The sequence below is a fragment of the Artemia franciscana genome, chromosome 5 (genome assembly GCF_032884065.1).
Source record: "Artemia franciscana chromosome 5, ASM3288406v1, whole genome shotgun sequence".
NCBI lineage: Eukaryota > Metazoa > Arthropoda > Branchiopoda > Anostraca > Artemiidae > Artemia > Artemia franciscana.
The window spans coordinates 58712890-58733010 of record NC_088867.1 but is presented as its reverse complement, the minus strand read 5'-3'; the positions used below and the strand labels follow the sequence as shown (position 1 = coordinate 58733010).

The window sequence follows — 20121 nt, the reverse complement described above, 5'->3', positions numbered from 1 at the left end:
GCAATAGGTTCAAAGAAAAAAACATTTAATTTTATCTGCATTCTTTACTCTCAAAATACCTTTTCAAGGGTTTTAAACATCTCCTCAAAAGCTCTGCACAAGCGATTCTAGGACTTCCAGCTTTTCCATTTGGTCCCAGCTGATTAGCAATAAGTACAATACTGGCCGTGTATTAATTTAACCTGACCTGAACATCTTAAGCTGTTTTTTAATCAAGATCAAACTAGTAGATCAAAAAAAGATTTCCGTACAGTTTCTTGTTTGATCAAATGTTACTCATAATGAATACCAAGAACTATCCTTTACAGGGTCGCCAACTGGATACAATTTATGCCAAAAGGACACATTCCCATGCATCGGGACGCAATACCCATGTGCGGGGACGCAACGACATAAAAGAGCATAAAAGTGACTTATTTTATAAATTTATGACATAAAAGAAAACATATCCTAACTATATATATATATATATATATATATATATATATATATATATATATATATATATATATATATATATATATATATCATGAAAAGAGAAATCAACAATGCAACAGCACAAACACAGAAAAAAAAAGAAAAAAAGAGAGATAGAAGGAGAAAAGGAAGACCGTTTTCCTAAATTAGTGATTAATATAGACCAGCACTTGAATGAGGCCTTAACCCTACTCATCCATACAATCACATAGGTCAAACAGCATAGCCACACACAATCAACCATAAAGAATAATCCATGGACAGGCAGTCATGTCGTCAATAAGTATAAGTCGTCATTTACCAAACAATAGAAAAAATAATATAGACAAATAATTCAGAGGCAACACCCAACATAAGGGCTCATCAGGAGAATACACTGGCCTATATAGGGTTTCGCCACTCTAATATATATATATATATATATATATATATATATATATATATATATATATATATATATATATATATATATATATATATATATATAAATAAGTTGTCTGTGTGTCTGTCGAGTGACGTCATGTTTGTCGACTGAAAAAATTACAGACCGGGACATCGGGACACAAATGACGACTGGGACACCGGGACGTCTATATATATAAAAATAAGTTGTCTGTCTGTTATGTCTGTTACACTTTGTCTGTTACGCCAGATTATATCTTCTATATATATATATAAAAGAAAACAAACTAGAATGTAAAAACTGGAAATTGCATAAATATTTCGAAATATTTTGACAACAGATTAAAGTAATTCGAAAAAAGAAAAATGGTAAAAAACTAAAAAGGAAAAACTAAAAAAAAATTAAAAATTAAAAAAAATAAAAAAGATAAAAAACTAAAAAGAAAAAAAAACTAAAACAAGCTAAAAAACTAAAAAAAAGAAAAAAACTAAAAAAAAAAAACTGGGAATTGCACAAATATTTCAATATATTTTTGACAAGAAAAGTAATTCGAAAACCTTAAAACAGATACCCCAAATTTGAGGTTTAATATAAATTATTGGAGCTTTAGCATGCTTGGCACGTAAAGATTTTTCCAAGTGTCAATGTTAGAATGAACATTGACAAATTGAAGAAAACAAATCAATAAAAAGAAGAAACTAAAAAAAAGAAAAAACTAAAAGAAAAAAAAGAAGAAAGAAAAAGAAAAAGAAAAAAAACTAAAGCAGAAACTGTATCTGTATATATAAAAATAAGTTGTATATATGCATGTTTGTTTGTTTGTGGGTTTGCATTTGACGTCATTATAAGTATATAAGGCTTTGTATATGACGTCATTATAAGGTGACACTACAGACCGGGACACCGGGACACAAATGACGACCGGGACACAGGGAATATAAATGACGACCGGGATACTCAAAGAGAAATTAAAGACCGGGACACCGGGACACAAATGACGACCGGGACAGAGGGAATATAAATAACGACCGGGACACTCAAAGAGAAATTACAGACTGGGATACCGGGACACAAATGACGACCGGAACACAGAGAATATAAATGACGACCATATATAGTTGTGTACACAGGGACACAACTACAACGGGGACGCCGGGGGCACAGGGGGATAAATAAATGACGACGGGGACACAGGGAATGTTCGATTAGCAATCACCATCAACAAAGCTCAAGGGCAATCGTTAGAAAAATGCGGTATAGATCTGAATACGAATTGTTTTCCCATGGACAATTATTATGTTGCATGTTCAAGAGTTGGTAAACCTGACAATCTATTTATATGGACAGACAATGGAACAGCAAAGAATGTTGTATATTCGCCCAACTAGGTGTTGGGATGGCGCGAAGCGCCACCCCAACAGCTAGTAGGGGATATAAATGACGACCGGGACGCTCAAAGAGAAAGCGACCGGGACACAAGAAATGTTCGATTAGCAATCACCATCAACAAAGCACCGGGACACAAATGACAACCGGGACACAGGGAATGACGACCAGGACACTCAAAGAGAAATTACAGACACGGACACCGGAACACAAATGACGACCGGGACAAAAATGACGACCGGGACACAGGGAATATAAATGACGACCGCGACACTCAAAGAGAAATTACAGACTGGGACACCGGGACACAAATGACGACCGGGACACAGGGAAACAACAACAACGGGGACGCCGGGGGGCACAGGGGGATATATAAATGACGACGGGGACACAGGGAATGTTCGATTAGCAATCACCATCAACAAAGCTCAAGGGCAATCATTAGAATAAAGAGGTATAGATCTGAATACAGATTGTTTTTACCATGAACAATTATATGTTGCATGTTCAAGAGTCGGTAAACCTGACAATCTATTTATATGCACAGACAATGGGACAGCCAAGAATGTTGTATATTCGCAAGTTTTACGTAGTTAAAAATATATATATATCTATCTATATTCACAGGTGGGACAAAGGGACACAACTACAATGGCGCGTAACTAATATGGCACGTAACGACTTACACGCGCGTGGGGGGGGCTTGGGGGGCGCGAAGCGCCCCAACCAACTAGGTGTTGGGTTGGCGCGAAGCGCCACCCCAACAGCTAGTATATATATATATATATATATATATATATATATATATATATATATATATATATATATATATATATATATATATATATATATATATATATATATATATATATATATATATATATATATATATATATATATATATATATATATATATATATATATATATATATATATATATATATATATATATATATATATATATATATATATATATATATATATATATATATATATATATATATATATATATATATATATATATATATATATATATATATATATAATATATATATTTGTGTGTGTAATGGTAAAAATGCCCCTTCCTTGCGCATTGGCCAATTCAAACCAGTAATAGGTTTATCCGTAAGACAATGCGTCTACACTGCTCGAGAGCTGGATGAATACAGTGATAGTTAACTGTCAAATTTTTTTTGGCTTTGGGCTTTTTTGGCATGCCTTTAACAGCGAAAAGATCAAGCTTTGGCAATACTGCGCAGCAAGATGGAAAGAATTCAATCTGGATTTTTAACAGGGTCAATTCACTAATTTTTTGGGAGTCGCTTGATATCAAAATCACACAAAGTCAAATGCATTTGCGGATGAAAAAAAAATATTGCATAAGGAAAGCTAAACACGTGGACGCACCAGCGTTGCCGATTGACTGAGTTGGATGAATGAAGGAACCTAGGAACAAGGGAAGTGTAAAGACCCCCTCAATTATTCCCCGCAATTTATGGGTAACTTAATACCAGCGGATACCATACGTCGCTTGTGGGAGGTTTTATCCCCTCTTCTGCCTGTTCCCAGTACATTTCTTAATGATATAAAATCAAAAATTATCTACGGTCACTGAAATAGTTCGAATTTAAACCAATGAATTTATGCAAATTTAAAATCCAAAAAAAAAAAATGTTTTTACTCTGAATCAAGGCCAAGTTGAACCATACCAAATATTATACAATAACAACTGAATTAGCTACGGACACTGAATTAATTCAAGTTCACAGCACTTAACTAATACAATTTCAAAACAGGCTTTAAAATCCAATGAATCCAAGGAGATGTTCACACTTTGAAGACTGAATGAAAACATTGGGGTGGTTAAGGAATTTCTGCAACTCTGTTGGCCTTAGGAGGCTTGGTTCTGCAGTGAGTTGTTTGTATTAATTGTATTACCTATTCTAAATTAGTTTTTACCTTGGAAGCGTACAACATACGGATAGCTGTTTCATCTTGTAATATATTGATGTCAGGATCTTGAAGGATATCAAGAATTCTATCTTCTACTACTCGGCCTTCTTTTCTTAGGTCGTTCAACTCATCTTCGAGTTCTCGACGCCTAATTTCAAGTCGTGGGTCAATTACGCTGCAAAGTCCTGATAAAAGGCGACTTTGGATACCTTGCTCTGTAAGCTCAAAGTCAAACACGGTCACCTACAAAGTTTAAGGTAAAATAATTCAAACATAATAATTTCAAATTTATTTAACTATATCTATTGAACCAGTATGGTATGAACAGGGCCGTATCCACGATTTTTTTCGGAGGTGTTTTAAACAAGAATTCCTTTTTTCGGTGGAGGGTTACACAAAAAACGCATAAAAATTTGTTTATATCCTTTTTATTGCGTTTTTACGAGTCAGACACACGTTTAAAGGGAATAGTTCAAGTCCCGTAACCCCTCCCCAAGGTTCGACCTTGATTATGAATGATTATTATATCATTTGGGAAAATCGAATAATGCTTCCAAAGATGGATAGGCTATTTGTGACTTTTGTTTTTATTCTTTCATTTTTGTCATTTGTTCATTTTTTTTTCGGTTGTTTTTCATTATTTTGTATTTTAGACAGAATAAAAAATTGATGTAATATTGATTGAAAATTATTCAAAAAAGAAATTTTGTTAAACTTCAAACAGAGATTTCTCGGGCTAAGCTTAGGACCTATATTAGCAAAAAGTAAAGATTTCTTTTATAACTTAAAAAAAAGAAATTAAACCATACATAAGGAAATCGCCACCCCTCATAATGAATTTATTTTTTTTAGTGATTCAACTTACAAAAAGTATTTCACTTTCTATTCTAAAGCTAAACACTATGGACAAAAAGAAAAAGAAAAAAAAAATTAGCCTTACGGCATTTCACGACTAACAAAGAAACAAAACTAAACATCTAAAATAAACTACAAAACACATAATTTTGTACATACAATCTAACTAAACAAGAGAAAACAAAAACAAAAAGACAAACTAAATAATACACACTGAATTCCGTTATCAGACATAAAAAAAATCCACATATTTTTAAATAAGATTATAACCCCAAATCTAAACGTTTAGTTTTTCTTATGTATTCCAGTAAAATATTTCTAACATTCCTAAATTTAAAAATCAAATCAAGATTAAACGGAAAAGGAACATTGATAGTATTAAGGTGAAATATTAATTCTAAACGTTCACGAACAAAAATAGGGCACTCAAAAAGAAAATGGGAACAAGTTTCATTTACACCGCAAAGGCACAACTCCGTATCAATTTTGTTTATTCGGTGAAGAAAGAAATTTAGCCTGCAATGACCCGTAATAATCTGCGTTAGATGGTAGGAGGGCTGAACTTTGCAAACAGCTAATAAATCTTCTGTTGAAGCAAAAAAGCGAATTGACCAAGAACTAACTTTATTCTTAAATTCTTCATACCATCGACCGTAAAGTATATTTTTCAATGCCTTTCTATTAATATGAAAAGTTGAAGTATGGATTTCTCGTACTGTCGAAAGGCCTAAGATATCTACTAATGATTCATCAGTGAAAGTACTATGATTGGATGAGAGTTTAGAAAGGGGGAATTCAGGAGAAGTGAAATTTGGCCAGTGACTTGGACGGCCTTTTTTCGCATAGCGCAATGTCGCTAGCTCAGTCGCTCGGAAAGAAATTGGCAATACCCCAGCAATGGCCGTAATTACGTCATTTTGGGCAGAACGGAAAGATTTTGAGATTATTATCATTGAAGTTCTTTGAGCAGACTGTAGCATTTGTAAAATATTTTTCTTTCTAAGAGCTGAAAACCAAACTGATACCCCATACAAAACTGTACTTTCTATAACTGATTTATATAATTTTCTTGAAGCTTGTGGTTTGAGACCCCATGTCATCTTCGCTGCACAAAGGAGTCTCGTCGAATACTGCTTTGCAGCAGTAACTCGGGAAGAGACATGATCAGTCCATAAAAGTTTCCTATCTAAAATAATTCCTAAGTAACGGACTTTTTGTTGTATATTAATTTTTTCTCCTCCAAAAAAAAGATTTACAACAGGAACTTTGTGTTTGTTTGTGAACAATACAGCTTCTGTTTTACGTTGGTCGAAAGTAAGTTTGTTTTCTGCAGCCCACACTTCAAACTTCTGAAATATTTTTTTCCGCCAAATTTTCTAAAAACAGAATATTTTTACCCGTTAAAATTACAGTGACATCGTCAGCATATGCCTGAATCGTACAATTTTCACCAAAATCCATTTCTAAAAGGTCATTTATGTTGATTAACCATAAAAAAGGAGACAAAATTGATCCTTGCGGACAAGACTTTTCCAACTTCCGGGATACATCTTTTCCATATGATACCGTCCTATCTGATAAAAAACTTTTCACTAATCTTAACAATTGAATTGGGCATTTCTTATCCTTGAGCTTTTTTAAAATACCTGGATGCCATGCATTGTCGAATGCTCCTTTAATGTAAAAAAAAAGACAAAGTGTGAATTTCTTTTCCTCTTTATTTTTCTCAATAACGCTTACCATCGCCACCCCTCATCCTCCTTTTTATGGTAAAATCATATTTTTTTTCTTATCGCAATACTTCAAGAGTAGGTAATCTAACAAAACAGTAATGTTGTAAAAATATTTTTGTATCGAAGTGCTTCAAGATTTAGTTATAGTTGCTTTCAGGAATAAATTCTCAGTCCAAACGTTTTGAAAAGTGAGCAGGGACCAGAACAATTTCTATAAGTTTCAGTTTGTATATTAACAAAAAAAAAAAAAATTACAAACTGTAAACTAACTACACCCTAAGAGAGCACTGCCCGTATCGGGTCAACTTGTTCAATTCCTTCATGGTCTGCCGTATTTATCTTGCTGTCGTAAACTGGGTCATTTCCATGTTTAAAAATGATCTACTTCATCTTTTTTGTATTAAGGGAAAGCAACCGTTCTTCAAAGAATTCAGTTGCTGCCTGGAGGCAAACTTCAGCGTTTGTAATTAGTTGCTCACGGTTTTTATGTGTTAGAAATAGTACTGTGTCGTACGCAAAATTTGTGCATCTTTGTGCACAAACTTTTTTAGAGAACAACACCAACAGTCTCTGGGAGACCTCCTCTCGTTTCTGTCCTGAAAGAGAAGCTGTGCCTGTTGGTGCTTAGATGCAAGTAAGTGCGGGAGGAGATTTCCACACCTCCGGTTACGGAAATCAAAACTTTAAAGTAACCCAAGCACTTTGCCTAGAATTCTCGGTTCCCACCTTGGTGAAATTTGTTAAAACATCACACATTGATTGAGTCTGCTCCTGCACAAAGATACATTTTTGCACAATTGCGATAAATTATTGTCTAAATATGTATGATATTAAGAGAAAAAACTAACTTTGCCAACTGATTCAGCTGAAATCGGCAGGTGATCCAGTGGAGAAGAAAAGAAAAGTTGAAAGCCTCGTCTGATTTCAATCGACTGATTTCGAATTTGCACTATTTGGCTATTTCTTGCATTTAGAAGAATATCATCTGTAAATGAACAAAATATTTTTAATCAATTAGTATATCTGACAAGGCACACAAGCACGGAACTTTTTAGAAGAGGAGTAGGGGGAAGATGTCTTATGAACAGGGACAAATCTCGTAAAGTGTAAAATAGGCTAAATAAATGACAGATATGAGAACTTACACAAAATATCTCTAGGCCCTTTAAGACCATAAGGATTTTAAGACCATTATGTTTTACTTGAAACGAATTCAAAGCAGTCAGATGGGATTTGTAGATCAAATTCTTACAATTATTATTAAAACACAAAACAAACTGAACTTACCTAAATAGGTAGGAATATCGCTTTCACAGTATTCTACCAGAACAGGGGACCCTTTTCTTGCCAATTCTGCAAGGTTGTCGACCCAGCACGGATCTGACCAACTTAAGACGGAGAGTGGTTGTTTGCTTGTTTTGAATAGATTATGCAGCCATTGCTTAACGTGATCTACAAAAACAAAATAACGAATCAGATTCCAGATTCTTGTATCTTTGTGCAGGAGCAGACTCAATCAATGTGTGATGTTTTAACAAATTTCACCAAGGTGGGAACCGAGAATTCTAGGCAAAATGCTTGGGTTACTTTAAAGTTTTGATTTCCGTAACCGGAGGTGTGGAAATCTCCTCCCGCACTTACTTGCATCTAAGCACCAACAGGCACAGCTTCTCTTTCAGGGCAGAAACGAGAGGAGGTCTCCCAGAGACTGTTGGTGCTGTTCTTATTCTACAACTGACTTTTTCTGATGAACTGCTGAATAAAACTAAGTAAAGACAGTATGAAATCATCTTATGTTGAAGTCTTCCAAGAAATAAAAATACCCATACGGATTATAGCAAAACAGGGATAATCAAAACCCCAAAAACCCAAAGTCGCTCCATCTCTCTCTCTCTCTCTCTCTCTCTTCTCTCCTCTCTCTCTCTTCTCTCTCTCTTCTCTCTCTCTCTCTCTCTCATCTCTCTCTCTCTCTCTCTCGTCTCTCTCTCCTCTCTCTCCTCTCTCTCTCTCTCTCTCTCTCTCTCTCTCTCTCCCTCTCTCTCTCTCTCTCTCTCTCTCTCTCTCTCTCTCTCTCTCTCTCTCTCTCTCGAAATTACACAAGCTAAGCGATATAATGCACTTATTGAAAGACTCCAGTTTGTCATAAAATTCTCAGATTACTTAGACTAAAGTTTAGAAAACGATTAGGCTAAGCCAATAAGATTAAAATATGGCGCTTCTACTGACCTTAGATGGAAGTATTACAAAGTATTTCTCTTAGTCATAAATCGTTCATAAAAATGGAGGTGAAAAGTTCATGGCTCCTCCTTCACCCCTGAACAAATTTCTTTTGGTAACACCCACCAATGAGCAAAAATCCTTCTACCACCCTAAAGCACCACCCTAGTTAAAATTTTTCATACGGTCCTGACTAACTTAGAAAGGTAGATGGCTCTTGACACTTCTAAAAAGCCAAGAATTCTGTAGGAAACTGAGATACAACATCTTAACACAACAGTATGAGAGCTAACCTACCGTGAGGATCTAAGAAGAAAGGGCACTTAGGAGCATTCAATGCCATTATAGCAGTGTTTATTGTTTGATCATCTTCAGCAAGGCCATCAACTATCCAGCCACGAACCGTCCTTTTATCCGTCAGAAATGCTGACAGCTTTATATCTTTCTGTATATCAATATCCAAGTCGGAAATGATTTTGTTCCAAGCAGTAAAAACAGCCTGCAAGTATCATAAGAATTAAACTCAGCAATGTCACCCTGATTGATACTAGCAAACTGATTTAATCTTTTTTCAGTCGTCTTTCTTACCTGAAATCCCTAAAAAATGGTGTTGGAATGAAAGGAAAGCTGCTATTTTCAAATCATCATGGTCAAAAACTTTACACAGGAGAGTTAGAGTCTCCCATCTATAGCAACACGGAAAGTCACTTTTTCGCATAATATGACTTTTAGAGTTATTTTTGCAAGTTCTTCACTTGGACGACTGTTTTTTTTTTTTTTTTTTTTTTTTTTTTTTTTTTTTTTTTTTTTTTTTTTTTTTTTTTTTTTTTTTTTTTTTTTTTTATCAAGACCTAGCCTCTCTGATTGAATGGTAAATATTTTAACCATAGAAATTGTATTAGCCAAAGAAATGTTTACCATTCAACTAAATATTTTAAGAAAGACGCTTAGATTTAATTTGCAAGGAAAGGTAAAATCAAAAGCAACTGGACCAGTCAACTATATATTTTAAGAAATATGCTGAGATTTAATTTGCAAGGAAAGGTAAAATCGATAGCGACTAGACCAGTCAACTATATATTTTAAGAAAGACGCTGAGATTTAATTTGCATGGAACGGTAAAATCAACAGCGACTAGACCAGTCAACTATATATTTTAAGAAAGACGCTGAGATTTAATTTGCATGGAACAGTAAAATCAACAGCAACTGGACCAGTCAGCTATGTATTTTAAGAAAAACGCTGAGATTTAATTTACATGGAACGGTAAAATCAACAGCGACTAGACCAGTCAACTATATATTTTAAGAAAGACGCTGAGATTTAATTTGCATGGAACGGTAAAATCAACAGCGACTAGACCAGTCAACTATATATTTTAAGAAAGACGCTGAGATTTAATTTGCATGGAACGGTAAAATCAACAGCAACTGGACCAGTCAGCTATGTATTTTAAGAAAAACGCTGAGATTTAATTTACATGGAACGGTAAAATCAACAGCAACTGGACCAGTCAACTACGTATTTTAAGAAAGACGCTGAGATTTAATTTGCATGGAACGGTAAAATCAACAGCGACTAGACCAGTCAACTATATATTTTAAGAAAGACGCTTAGATTTAACTTGCAAGGACAGGTAAAATCAACAGATACTGGACCAGTCAACTATATATTTTAAGAAAGACGCTGAGATTTAATTTGCAGGGAACGGTAAAATCAACAGCTACTAGACCAGTCAACTATATATTTTAAGAAAGACGCTGAGATTTAATTTGCATTGAACGGTAAAATCAACAGCAACTGGACCAGTCAACTATGTATGTTTAGAAAAACGCTGAGATTTAATTTGCATGGAACGGTAAAATCAACAGCAACTGGACCAGTCAACTATGTATTTTAAGAAAAACGCTGAGATTTAATTTGCATGGAACGGTTAAATCAACAGCGACTAAACCAGTCAACTATATATTTTAAGAAAAACGCTGAGATTTAATTTGCATGGAACGGTAAAATCAAAAGCAACTGGACCAGTCAACTGTGTATTTTAAGAAAGACGCTGAGATTTAATTTGCATGGGACGGTAAAATCAGCAGCAACTGGACCAGCCAAATATGTATTTTAAGAAAAACGCTGAGATTTAATTTGCATGTAACGGTAAAATCAACAGCAACTGGACCAGTCAACTATGTATTTTAAGAAAGACGCTGAGATTTAATTTGCATGGAACAGTAAAATTAACAGCAACTGGACAAGTCAACTATGTATATTAAGAAAAACGCTGAGATTTAATTAGCATGGAACGGTAAAATCAACAGCGACTAGACCAGTCAACTATGTATTTTAAGAAAAACGCTGAGATTTAATTTGCATGTAACGGTAAAATCAACAGCGACTAGACCATTCAACTATGTATTTTAAGAAAAACGCTTTTATTTAACTTGCATGTAACGGTAAAATCAACAGCAACTGGACAAGTCAACTATGTATTTTAAGAAAAACGCTGAGATTTAATTAGCATGGAACGGTAAAATCAACAGCAACTAGACCAGTCAACTATGTATTTTAAGAAAAACGCTGAGATTTAATTTGCATGTAACGGTGAAATCAACAGCGACTAGACCAGTCAACTATGTATTTTAAGAAAAACGCTGAGATTTAATTTGCATGGAACGGTAAAATCAACAGCAACTGGACCAGTCAACTATGTATGTTTAGAAAAACGCTGAGATTTAATTTGCATGGAACGGTAAAATCAACAGCAACTGGACCAGTCAACTATGTATTTTAAGAAAAACGCTGAGATTTAATTTGCATGTAACGGTTAAATCGACAGCGACTAAACCAGTCAACTATATATCTTAAGAAAGACGCTGAGATTTAATTTGCATGGAACGGTAAAATCAACAGCAACTAGACCAGTCAACTATGTATTTTAAGAAAAACGCTGAGATTTAATTTGCATGGAACGGTAAAATCAAAAGCAACTGGACCAGTCAACTGTGTATTTTAAGAAACACGCTGAGATTTAATTTGCATGGGACGGTAAAATCAACAGCAACTGGACCAGTCAACTATGTATTTTAAAAAAAACGCTGAGATTTAATTTGCATGTAACGGTAAAATCAACAGCAACTGGACCAGTCAACTATGTATTTTAAGAAAGACGCTGAGATTTAATTTGCATGGAACAGTAAAATCAACAGCAACTGGACAAGTAAACTATGTATTTTAAGAAAAACGCTGAGATTTAATTAGCATGGAACGGTAAAATCAACAGCGACTAGAACAGTCAACTATGTATTTTAAGAAAAACGCTGAGATTTAATTTGCATGTAACGGTAAAATCAACAGCGACTAGACCAGTCAACTATGTATTTTAAGAAAAACGTTTTTATTTAATTTGCATGTAACGGTAAAATCAACAGCAACTGGACAAGTCAACTATGTATTTTAAGAAAAACGCTGAGATTTAATTAGCATGGAACGGTAAAATCAACAGCAACTAGACCAGTCAACTATGTATTTTAAGAAAAACGCTGAGATTTAATTTGCATGTAACGGTAAAATCAACAGCGACTAGACCAGTCAACTATGTATTTTAAGAAAAACGCTGAGATTTAATTTGCATGGAACGGTAAAATCAACAGCAACTGGACCAGTCAACTATGTGTTTTAAGAAAAACGCTTAGATTTAATTTGCATGGAACGGTAAAATCAACAGCAACTGGACAAGTCAACTATGTATTTTAAGAAAAACGCTGAGATTTAATTAGCATGGAACGGTAAAATCAACAGCGACTAGACCAGTCAACTATATATTTTAAGAAAGACGCTGAGATTTAATTTGCATGGAACAGTAAAATCAACAGCAACTGGACCAGTCAACTATGTATTTTAAGAAAAACGCTGAGATTTAATTTGCATGGAACGGTAAAATCAACAGCAACTGGACCAGTCAGCTATGTATTTTAAGAAAAACGCTGAGATTTAATTTACATGGAACGGTAAAATCAACAGCAACTGGACCAGTCAACTACGTATTTTAAGAAAGACGCTGAGATTTAATTTGCATGAAACGGTAAAATCAACAGCGACTAGACCAGTCAACTATACATTTTAAGAAAGACGCTTAGATTTAACTTGCAAGGACAGGTAAAATCAACAGATACTGGACCAGTCAACTATATATTTTAAGAAAGACGCTGAGATTTAATTTGCATGGAACGGTAAAATCAACAGCAACTGGACCAGTCAACTATGTATTTTGAGAGAGACGCTGAGATTTAATTTGCAGGGAACGGTAAAATCAACAGCGACTAGACCAGTCAACTATATATTTTAAGAAAGACGCTGAGATTTAATTTGCATTGAACGGTAAAATCAACAGCAACTGGACCAGTCAACTATGTATTTTAAGAAAAACGCTGAGATTTAATTTGCATGGAACGGTAAAATCAAAAGCAACTGGACCAGTAAACTATGTGTTTTAAGAAAAACGCTGAGATTTAATTTGCATGGAACGGTTAAATCAACAGCGACTAAACCAGTCAACTATATATTTTAAGAAAGACGCTGAGATTTAATTTGCATGGAACGGTAAAATCAACAGCAACTGGACCAGTCAACTATGTATGTTTAGAAAAACGCTGAGATTTACTTTGCATGGAACGGTAAATTCAACAGCAACTGGACCAGTCAACTATGTATTTTAAGAAAAACTCTGAGATTTAATTTGCATGGAACGGTTAAATCAACAGCGACTAAACCAGTCAACTATATATTTTAAGAAAGACGCTGAGATTTAATTTGCATGGAACGGTAAAATCAACAGCAACTGGACCAGTCAACTATGTATTTTAAGAAAAACGCTGAGATTTAATTTGCATGGAACGGTAAAATCAAAAGTAACTGGACCAGTCAACTGTGTATTTTAAGAAAGACGCTGAGATTTAATTTGCATGGAACTGTAAAATCAACAGCAACTGGACCAGTCAACTATGTATTTTAAGAAAAACGCTGAGATTTAATTTGCATGTAACGGTAAAATCAACAGCAACTGGACCAGTCAACTATGTATGTTTAGAAAAACGCTGAGATTTACTTTGCATGGAACGGTAAAATCAACAGCAACTGGACCAGTCAACTATGTATTTTAAGAAAGACGCTGAGATTTAATTTGCATGGAACGGTAAAATCAACAGCGACTAGACCAGTCAACTATGTATTTTAAGAAAAACGCTGAGATTTAATTTGCATGGAACGGTAAAATCAACAGCAACTGGACCAGTCAACTATGTGTTTTAAGAAAAACGCTGAGATTTAATTTGCATGGAACGGTAAAATCAACAGCAACTGGACCAGTCAACTATGTATTTTAAGAAAAACGCTGAGATTTAATTTGCATGGAACGGTAAAATCAACAGCGACTAGACCAGTCAACTATATATTTTAAGAAAGACGCTTGGATTTAATTTGCAAGGAAAGGTAAAATCAACAGCAACTGGACCAGTCAACTATATATTTTAAGAAAGACGGTGAGATTTAATTTGCATGGAACGGTAAAATCAACAGCAACTGGACCAGTCAACTATGTATTTTAAGAAAAACGCTGAGATTTAATTTGCATGGAACGGTAAAATCAACAGCACCTGGACCAGTCAACTATATATTTTAAGAAAGACGCTGAGATTTAATTTGCATGGAACGGTAAAATCAACAGCAACTGGACCAGTCAACTATGTATTTTGAGAAAAACGCTGAAATTTAATTTGCATGGAACGGTAAAATCAAAAGCAACTGGACCAGTCAACTATCAAACAGTTCGTGGTAACGAACTGTAGTAAGGAGCGATCCGGCTCGATAGTAACCAAAATTCTAAAAAATTGAATTTTGATATCAATAGTTACATCAAAAGGATCGCATTTTAATGCTGATTTTAAATATATAAGTTTCATCATGTTTAGTCTTACCCATCAAAAGTTACGAGCCTGAGAAAATTTGCCTTATTTAGGAAAATAGGGGGAAACACCCCCTAAAAGTCGTAGGATCTTAACGAAAATGACACCAGCAGATTCAGCGTATCAGAGAACCCTACTGTAGAAGTTTCAAGCTCTTATCTACAAAACCGTGGAATTTTGTATTTTTTGCCAGAAGACAAATCACGGGTGCGTGTTTATTTGTTTGTTTGTTTGTTTTTTGTTTTTTTTTTTTCTTTTCCCCAGGGGTCATCGTATCGACCAAGTGGTCCTAGAATGTCGCGAGAGGGCTCATTCTAACGGAAATGAAAAGTTCTAGTGCCCTTTTTAAGTGACCAAAAAATTGGAGGGCATCTAGGCCCCCTCCCACGCTCATTTTTTCCCAAAGTCAACGGATCAAAATTTTGAGTTAGCCATTTTGTTCAGCATAGTCGAAAACCATAATAACTATGTCTTTGGGGATGACTTACTCCCCCACAGTCCCTGGGGAGGGGCTGCAAGTTACAAACTTCGACCAGTGTTTACATATAACAATGGTTATTGGGAAGTGTACAGACGTTTACAGGGGTATTTTTTGGTTTTGGGGGTAGGGTTAAGGGGAGGGGGCTGTGTGGGAGGATCTTTCCTTGGAGAAATATGTCATGGGGGAAGAAAAATTCAATGAAAAGGGCGCTGGGCGCAGGACGAATCTGGTCATGTTAGAAAAAAACGTCAAATTCAGAGCTTAATATACAATGCTGGGTGTTCGGATCCTCTCTATTATGGAGTATAATTTGAAAATAAAACAACTATACGAGCGATAAAACATATATACCACAACCATAACTCAACTAACGAAAGAACTGCTAAGAGATGACCAAACTATAAAGCGAAAACAGGTGAAAACTAACGGGAAAATAAACGAACTAAGAGGTGGAAGGGGCCCAAAGAAAAAATATAATCCTTTTCCAATTTTGAGCCTAACTTCCGCAAAGGAGTAATAACGTCAGAAGCCCCGAAATACCGAATTATTTTCTTTCAAACAGTTCGTGGTAACGAACTGTAGTAAGGAGCGACCCGGCTCAATAGTAAACAAAACTCTAAATAATAGAATTTTGATGCTAAAATATACATCAATAGAATTGGATTTTCATGCTGATTTTAAATATATAAGTTTCATCAAATTTGGTCTTTTTCATCAAAAGTTACGAGCCTGAGAAAATTTGTCTTATTTTAGAAAATAGGGGGAAACACCCTCTAAAAGTCGTAGGATCTTAACGAAAATGACACCAGCAGATTCAGCGTATCAGAGAACCCTACTGTAGAAGTTTCAAGCTCCTATCTACAAAAACGTGGAATTTTGTATTTTTTGCCAGAAGACTTATCACGGGTGCGTGTTTATTTGTTTGTTTGTTTTTTGTTTTTTTTATTTTCCCCAGGGGTCATCGTATCAACCAAGTGGTCCTAGAATGTCGCAAGAGGGCTCATTCTAACGGAAATGAAAAGTTCTAGTTCCCTTTTTAAGTGACAAAACAAATTGGAGGGCAACTAGGCCCCCTCCCACGCTTATTTTTTCTCCAAAGTCAACATATCAAAATTTTGAGATAGCCATTTTGTTTCGCATAGTCAAAACAATAATAACTATGTCTTTTGGAATGACTTACTCCCCCACAGTCCCTGGGGGAGGGGCTGCAAGTTACAAACTTCGACCATTGTTTACATATAATAATGGTTATTGGGAAGTGTACAGTCGTTTTCAGGGGATTTTTTTTTGGTTTTGGGGGTGGAGTTGAGGAGAGGGGGCTATGTGGGAGGATCTTTTCCTGGAGAAATATGTCATGGGGGAACAGAAATTCAATGAAAAGGGCGCAGGATTTTCTAAAGTTACTATAAAAAAACAATGAAAAAATAAAAATGGAAAAGTTTTTTCAATTGAAAGCAAGGAGTAGCATTGAAACTTAAACCGAACAGATTATTACGCATATGAGGGGTTCTAAAAATACTTTAGCATAAAGAGCGAGGTATTTAGGAGGAGATAAATACCTCGCTCTTTATGCTATAGTATTTTTTAGTAATTTCAACTATTTATTCTACGGCCTTTCTGATTCAGGGATCATTCTTAAAGAATCGGCACAAAACTTACGATTTAGTGTAAAGAGCGAGGTATTAACGAGGGTACAAACCCCTCATATACATAATAAAAATTTAAGAATATAAAAGTTTGTTACGTAAGTTAATTCTTAAATTACGTATATTTTTTACTAATAAAAAAATTCGTTAAAAATTAAAATTTATAGTGGCCATTTTGTGTAACCGAAAAATTGCATGGCTACTAGGCCTCCTTCCCCATCCCTTATTTCTCAAAATCGTCTGATCAGAACTAAGAGAGAGCCATTTAGCCAAAAAAGGAATTAAAATGTAAATTTCATTTTAATAATTTATGTGTGGAGAGCCAAAATCAAACATGCATTAATTCAAAAACGTTCAGAAATTAAATAAAAAAAACTAGTTTTTCTAACTGAAAGTAAGGAGCGACATTAAAACTTAAAACGAACAGAAATTACTCCGTATATAAAATGGGCTGTCCCCTCCGCAATCCCTCGCTCTTTACGCTAAATCTTTTAATTGTTTTAAAAAGTAGAATTGTGGCAAAGAGTCAAACATTAGCGTAAAGAGCGAGGGATTGCGGAGGGGACAGCCCATTTCATATACGGAGTAATTTCTGTTCGTTTTAAGTTTTAATGTCGCTCCTTACTTTCAGTTAGAAAAACTAGTTTTTTTTATTTAATATATTTTAAGAAAGACGCTGAGATTTAATTTGCATGGAATGGTAAAATCAACAGCAACTGGAGCAGTCAACTATGTATGTTAAGAAAAACGCTGAGATTTAATTTGCATGGAACGGTAAAATCAACAGCGACTAGACCAGTTAACTATATATTTTAAGAAAGACCCTGAGATTTAATTTGCATGGAACGGTAAAATCAACAGCAACTGGACCAGTCAACTATGTATTTTAAGAAAAACGCTGAGATTTAATTTGCATGGAACGGTAAAATCAACAGCAACTGGACCAGTCAACTATGTATTTTAAGAAAGACGCTGAGATTTAATTTGCATGGAACGGTAAAATCAACAGCAACTGGACCAGTCAAATATGTATTTTAAGAAAGACGCTGAGATTTAATTTGCATGGAACGGTAAAATCAACAGCGGCTAGACCAGTCAACTATATATTTTAAGAAAGACGCTGAGATTAAATTTGCATGGAACGGTAAAATCAACAGTAACTGGACCAGTCAACTATGTATTTTAAGAAAGACGCTGAGATTTAATTTGCATGGAACGGTAAAATCAACAGCAACTGGACCAGTCAACTATGTATTTTGAGAGAGACACTGAGATTTAATTTGCAGGGAACGGTAAAATCAACAGCGACTAGACCAGTCAACTATGTATTTTAGAAAGACGCTGAGATTTAATTTGCATGGAACGGTAAAATCAACAGCAACTGGACCAGTCAACTATGTATTTTAAGAAAGACGCTGAGATTTAATTTGCATGGAACGGTAAAATCAACAGCGACTAGACCAGTCAACTATGTATTTTAAGAAAAACGCTGAGATTTAATTTGCATGAAACGGTAAAATCAACAGCAACTGGAACAGTCAACTATGTATTTTAGGAAAAACGCTGAGATTTAATTTGCATGGAACGGTAAAATCAAAAGCAACTGGACCAGTCAACTGTGTATTTTAAGAAAGACGCTGAGATTTAATTTGCATGGAATGGTAAAATCAACAGCAACTGGACCAGTCAACTATGTATTTTAAGAAAAACGCTGAGATTTAATTTGCATGTAACGGTAAAATCAACAGCAACTGGACCAGTCAACTATGTATTTTAAGAAAAACGCTGAGATTTAATTTGCATGGAACGGTAAAATCAAAAGCAACTGGACCAGTCAACTGTGTATTTTAAGAAAGACGCTGAGATTTAATTTGCATGGAACGGTAAAATCAACAGCAACTGGACCAGTCAACTATGTATTTTAAGAAAAACGCTGAGATTTAATTTGCATGGAACGGTAAAATCAACAGCAACTGGACCAGTCAACTATGTATTTTAAGAAAGACGCTGAGATTTAATTTGCATGGAACGGTAAAATCAACAGCAACTTGACCAGTCAACTATGTATTTTAAGAAAAACGCTGAGATTTAATTTGCAGGGAACGGTAAAATCAACAGCAACTGGACCAGTCAACTATGTATTTTGAGAGAGACACTGAGATTTAATTTGCAGGGAACGGTAAAATCAACAGGGACTAGACCAGTCAACTATGTATTTTAAGAAAGACGCTGAGATTTAATTTGCATGGAACGGTAAAATCAACAGCGACTAGACCAGTCAACTATATATTTTAAGAAAGACGCTTAGATTTAACTTGCAAGGACAGGTAAAATCAACAGATACTGGACCAGTCAACTATATATTTTAAGAAAGACGCTGAGATTTAATTTGCATGGAACGGTAAAATCAACAGCAACTGGACCAGTCAACTATGTATTTTGAGAGAGACGCTGAGATTTAATTTGCAGGGAACGGTAAAATCAACAGCGACTAGACCAGTCAACTATGTATTTTAAGAAAAACGCTGAGATTTAATTTGCATGGAACGGTTAAATCAACAGCGACTAAACCAGTCAACTATATATTTTAAGAAAGACGCTGAGATTTAATTTGCATGGAACGGTAAAATCAACAGCAACTGGACCAGTCAACTATGTATTTTAAGAAAAACGCGGAGATTTAATTTGCATGGAACGGTAAAATCAAAAGCAACTGGACCAGTCAACTGTGTATTTTAAGAAAGACGCTGAGATTTAATTTGCATGGAACGGTAAAATCAACAGCAACTGGACCAGTCAACTATGTATGTTAAGAAAAACGCTGAGATTTAATTTGCATGTAACGGTAAAATCAACAGCAACTGGACCAGTCAACTATGTATTTTAAGAAAGACGCTGAGATTTAATTTGCATGTAACGGTAAAATCAACAGCGACTAGACCAGTCAACTATGTATTTTAAGAAAAACGCTGAGATTTAATTTGCATGAAACGGTAAAATCAACAGCAACTGG

At 35.0% G+C, this 20121-nt stretch overlaps 1 protein-coding gene across 1 annotated transcript in view; it reads right to left on the bottom strand.

The window, feature by feature from the left end:
* Positions 1-20121, bottom strand: part of LOC136027648 (dynein axonemal heavy chain 3-like) — a gene marked incomplete at its 5' end in the record, with an annotated part of 137231 nt that overhangs the window by 28301 nt on the left and 88809 nt on the right. The window contains 4 exon segments of the mRNA XM_065705075.1: positions 4226-4462; positions 7656-7792; positions 8095-8259; positions 9322-9523. Coding sequence (XP_065561147.1) covers positions 4226-4462; positions 7656-7792; positions 8095-8259; positions 9322-9523 — 741 coding nt within the window.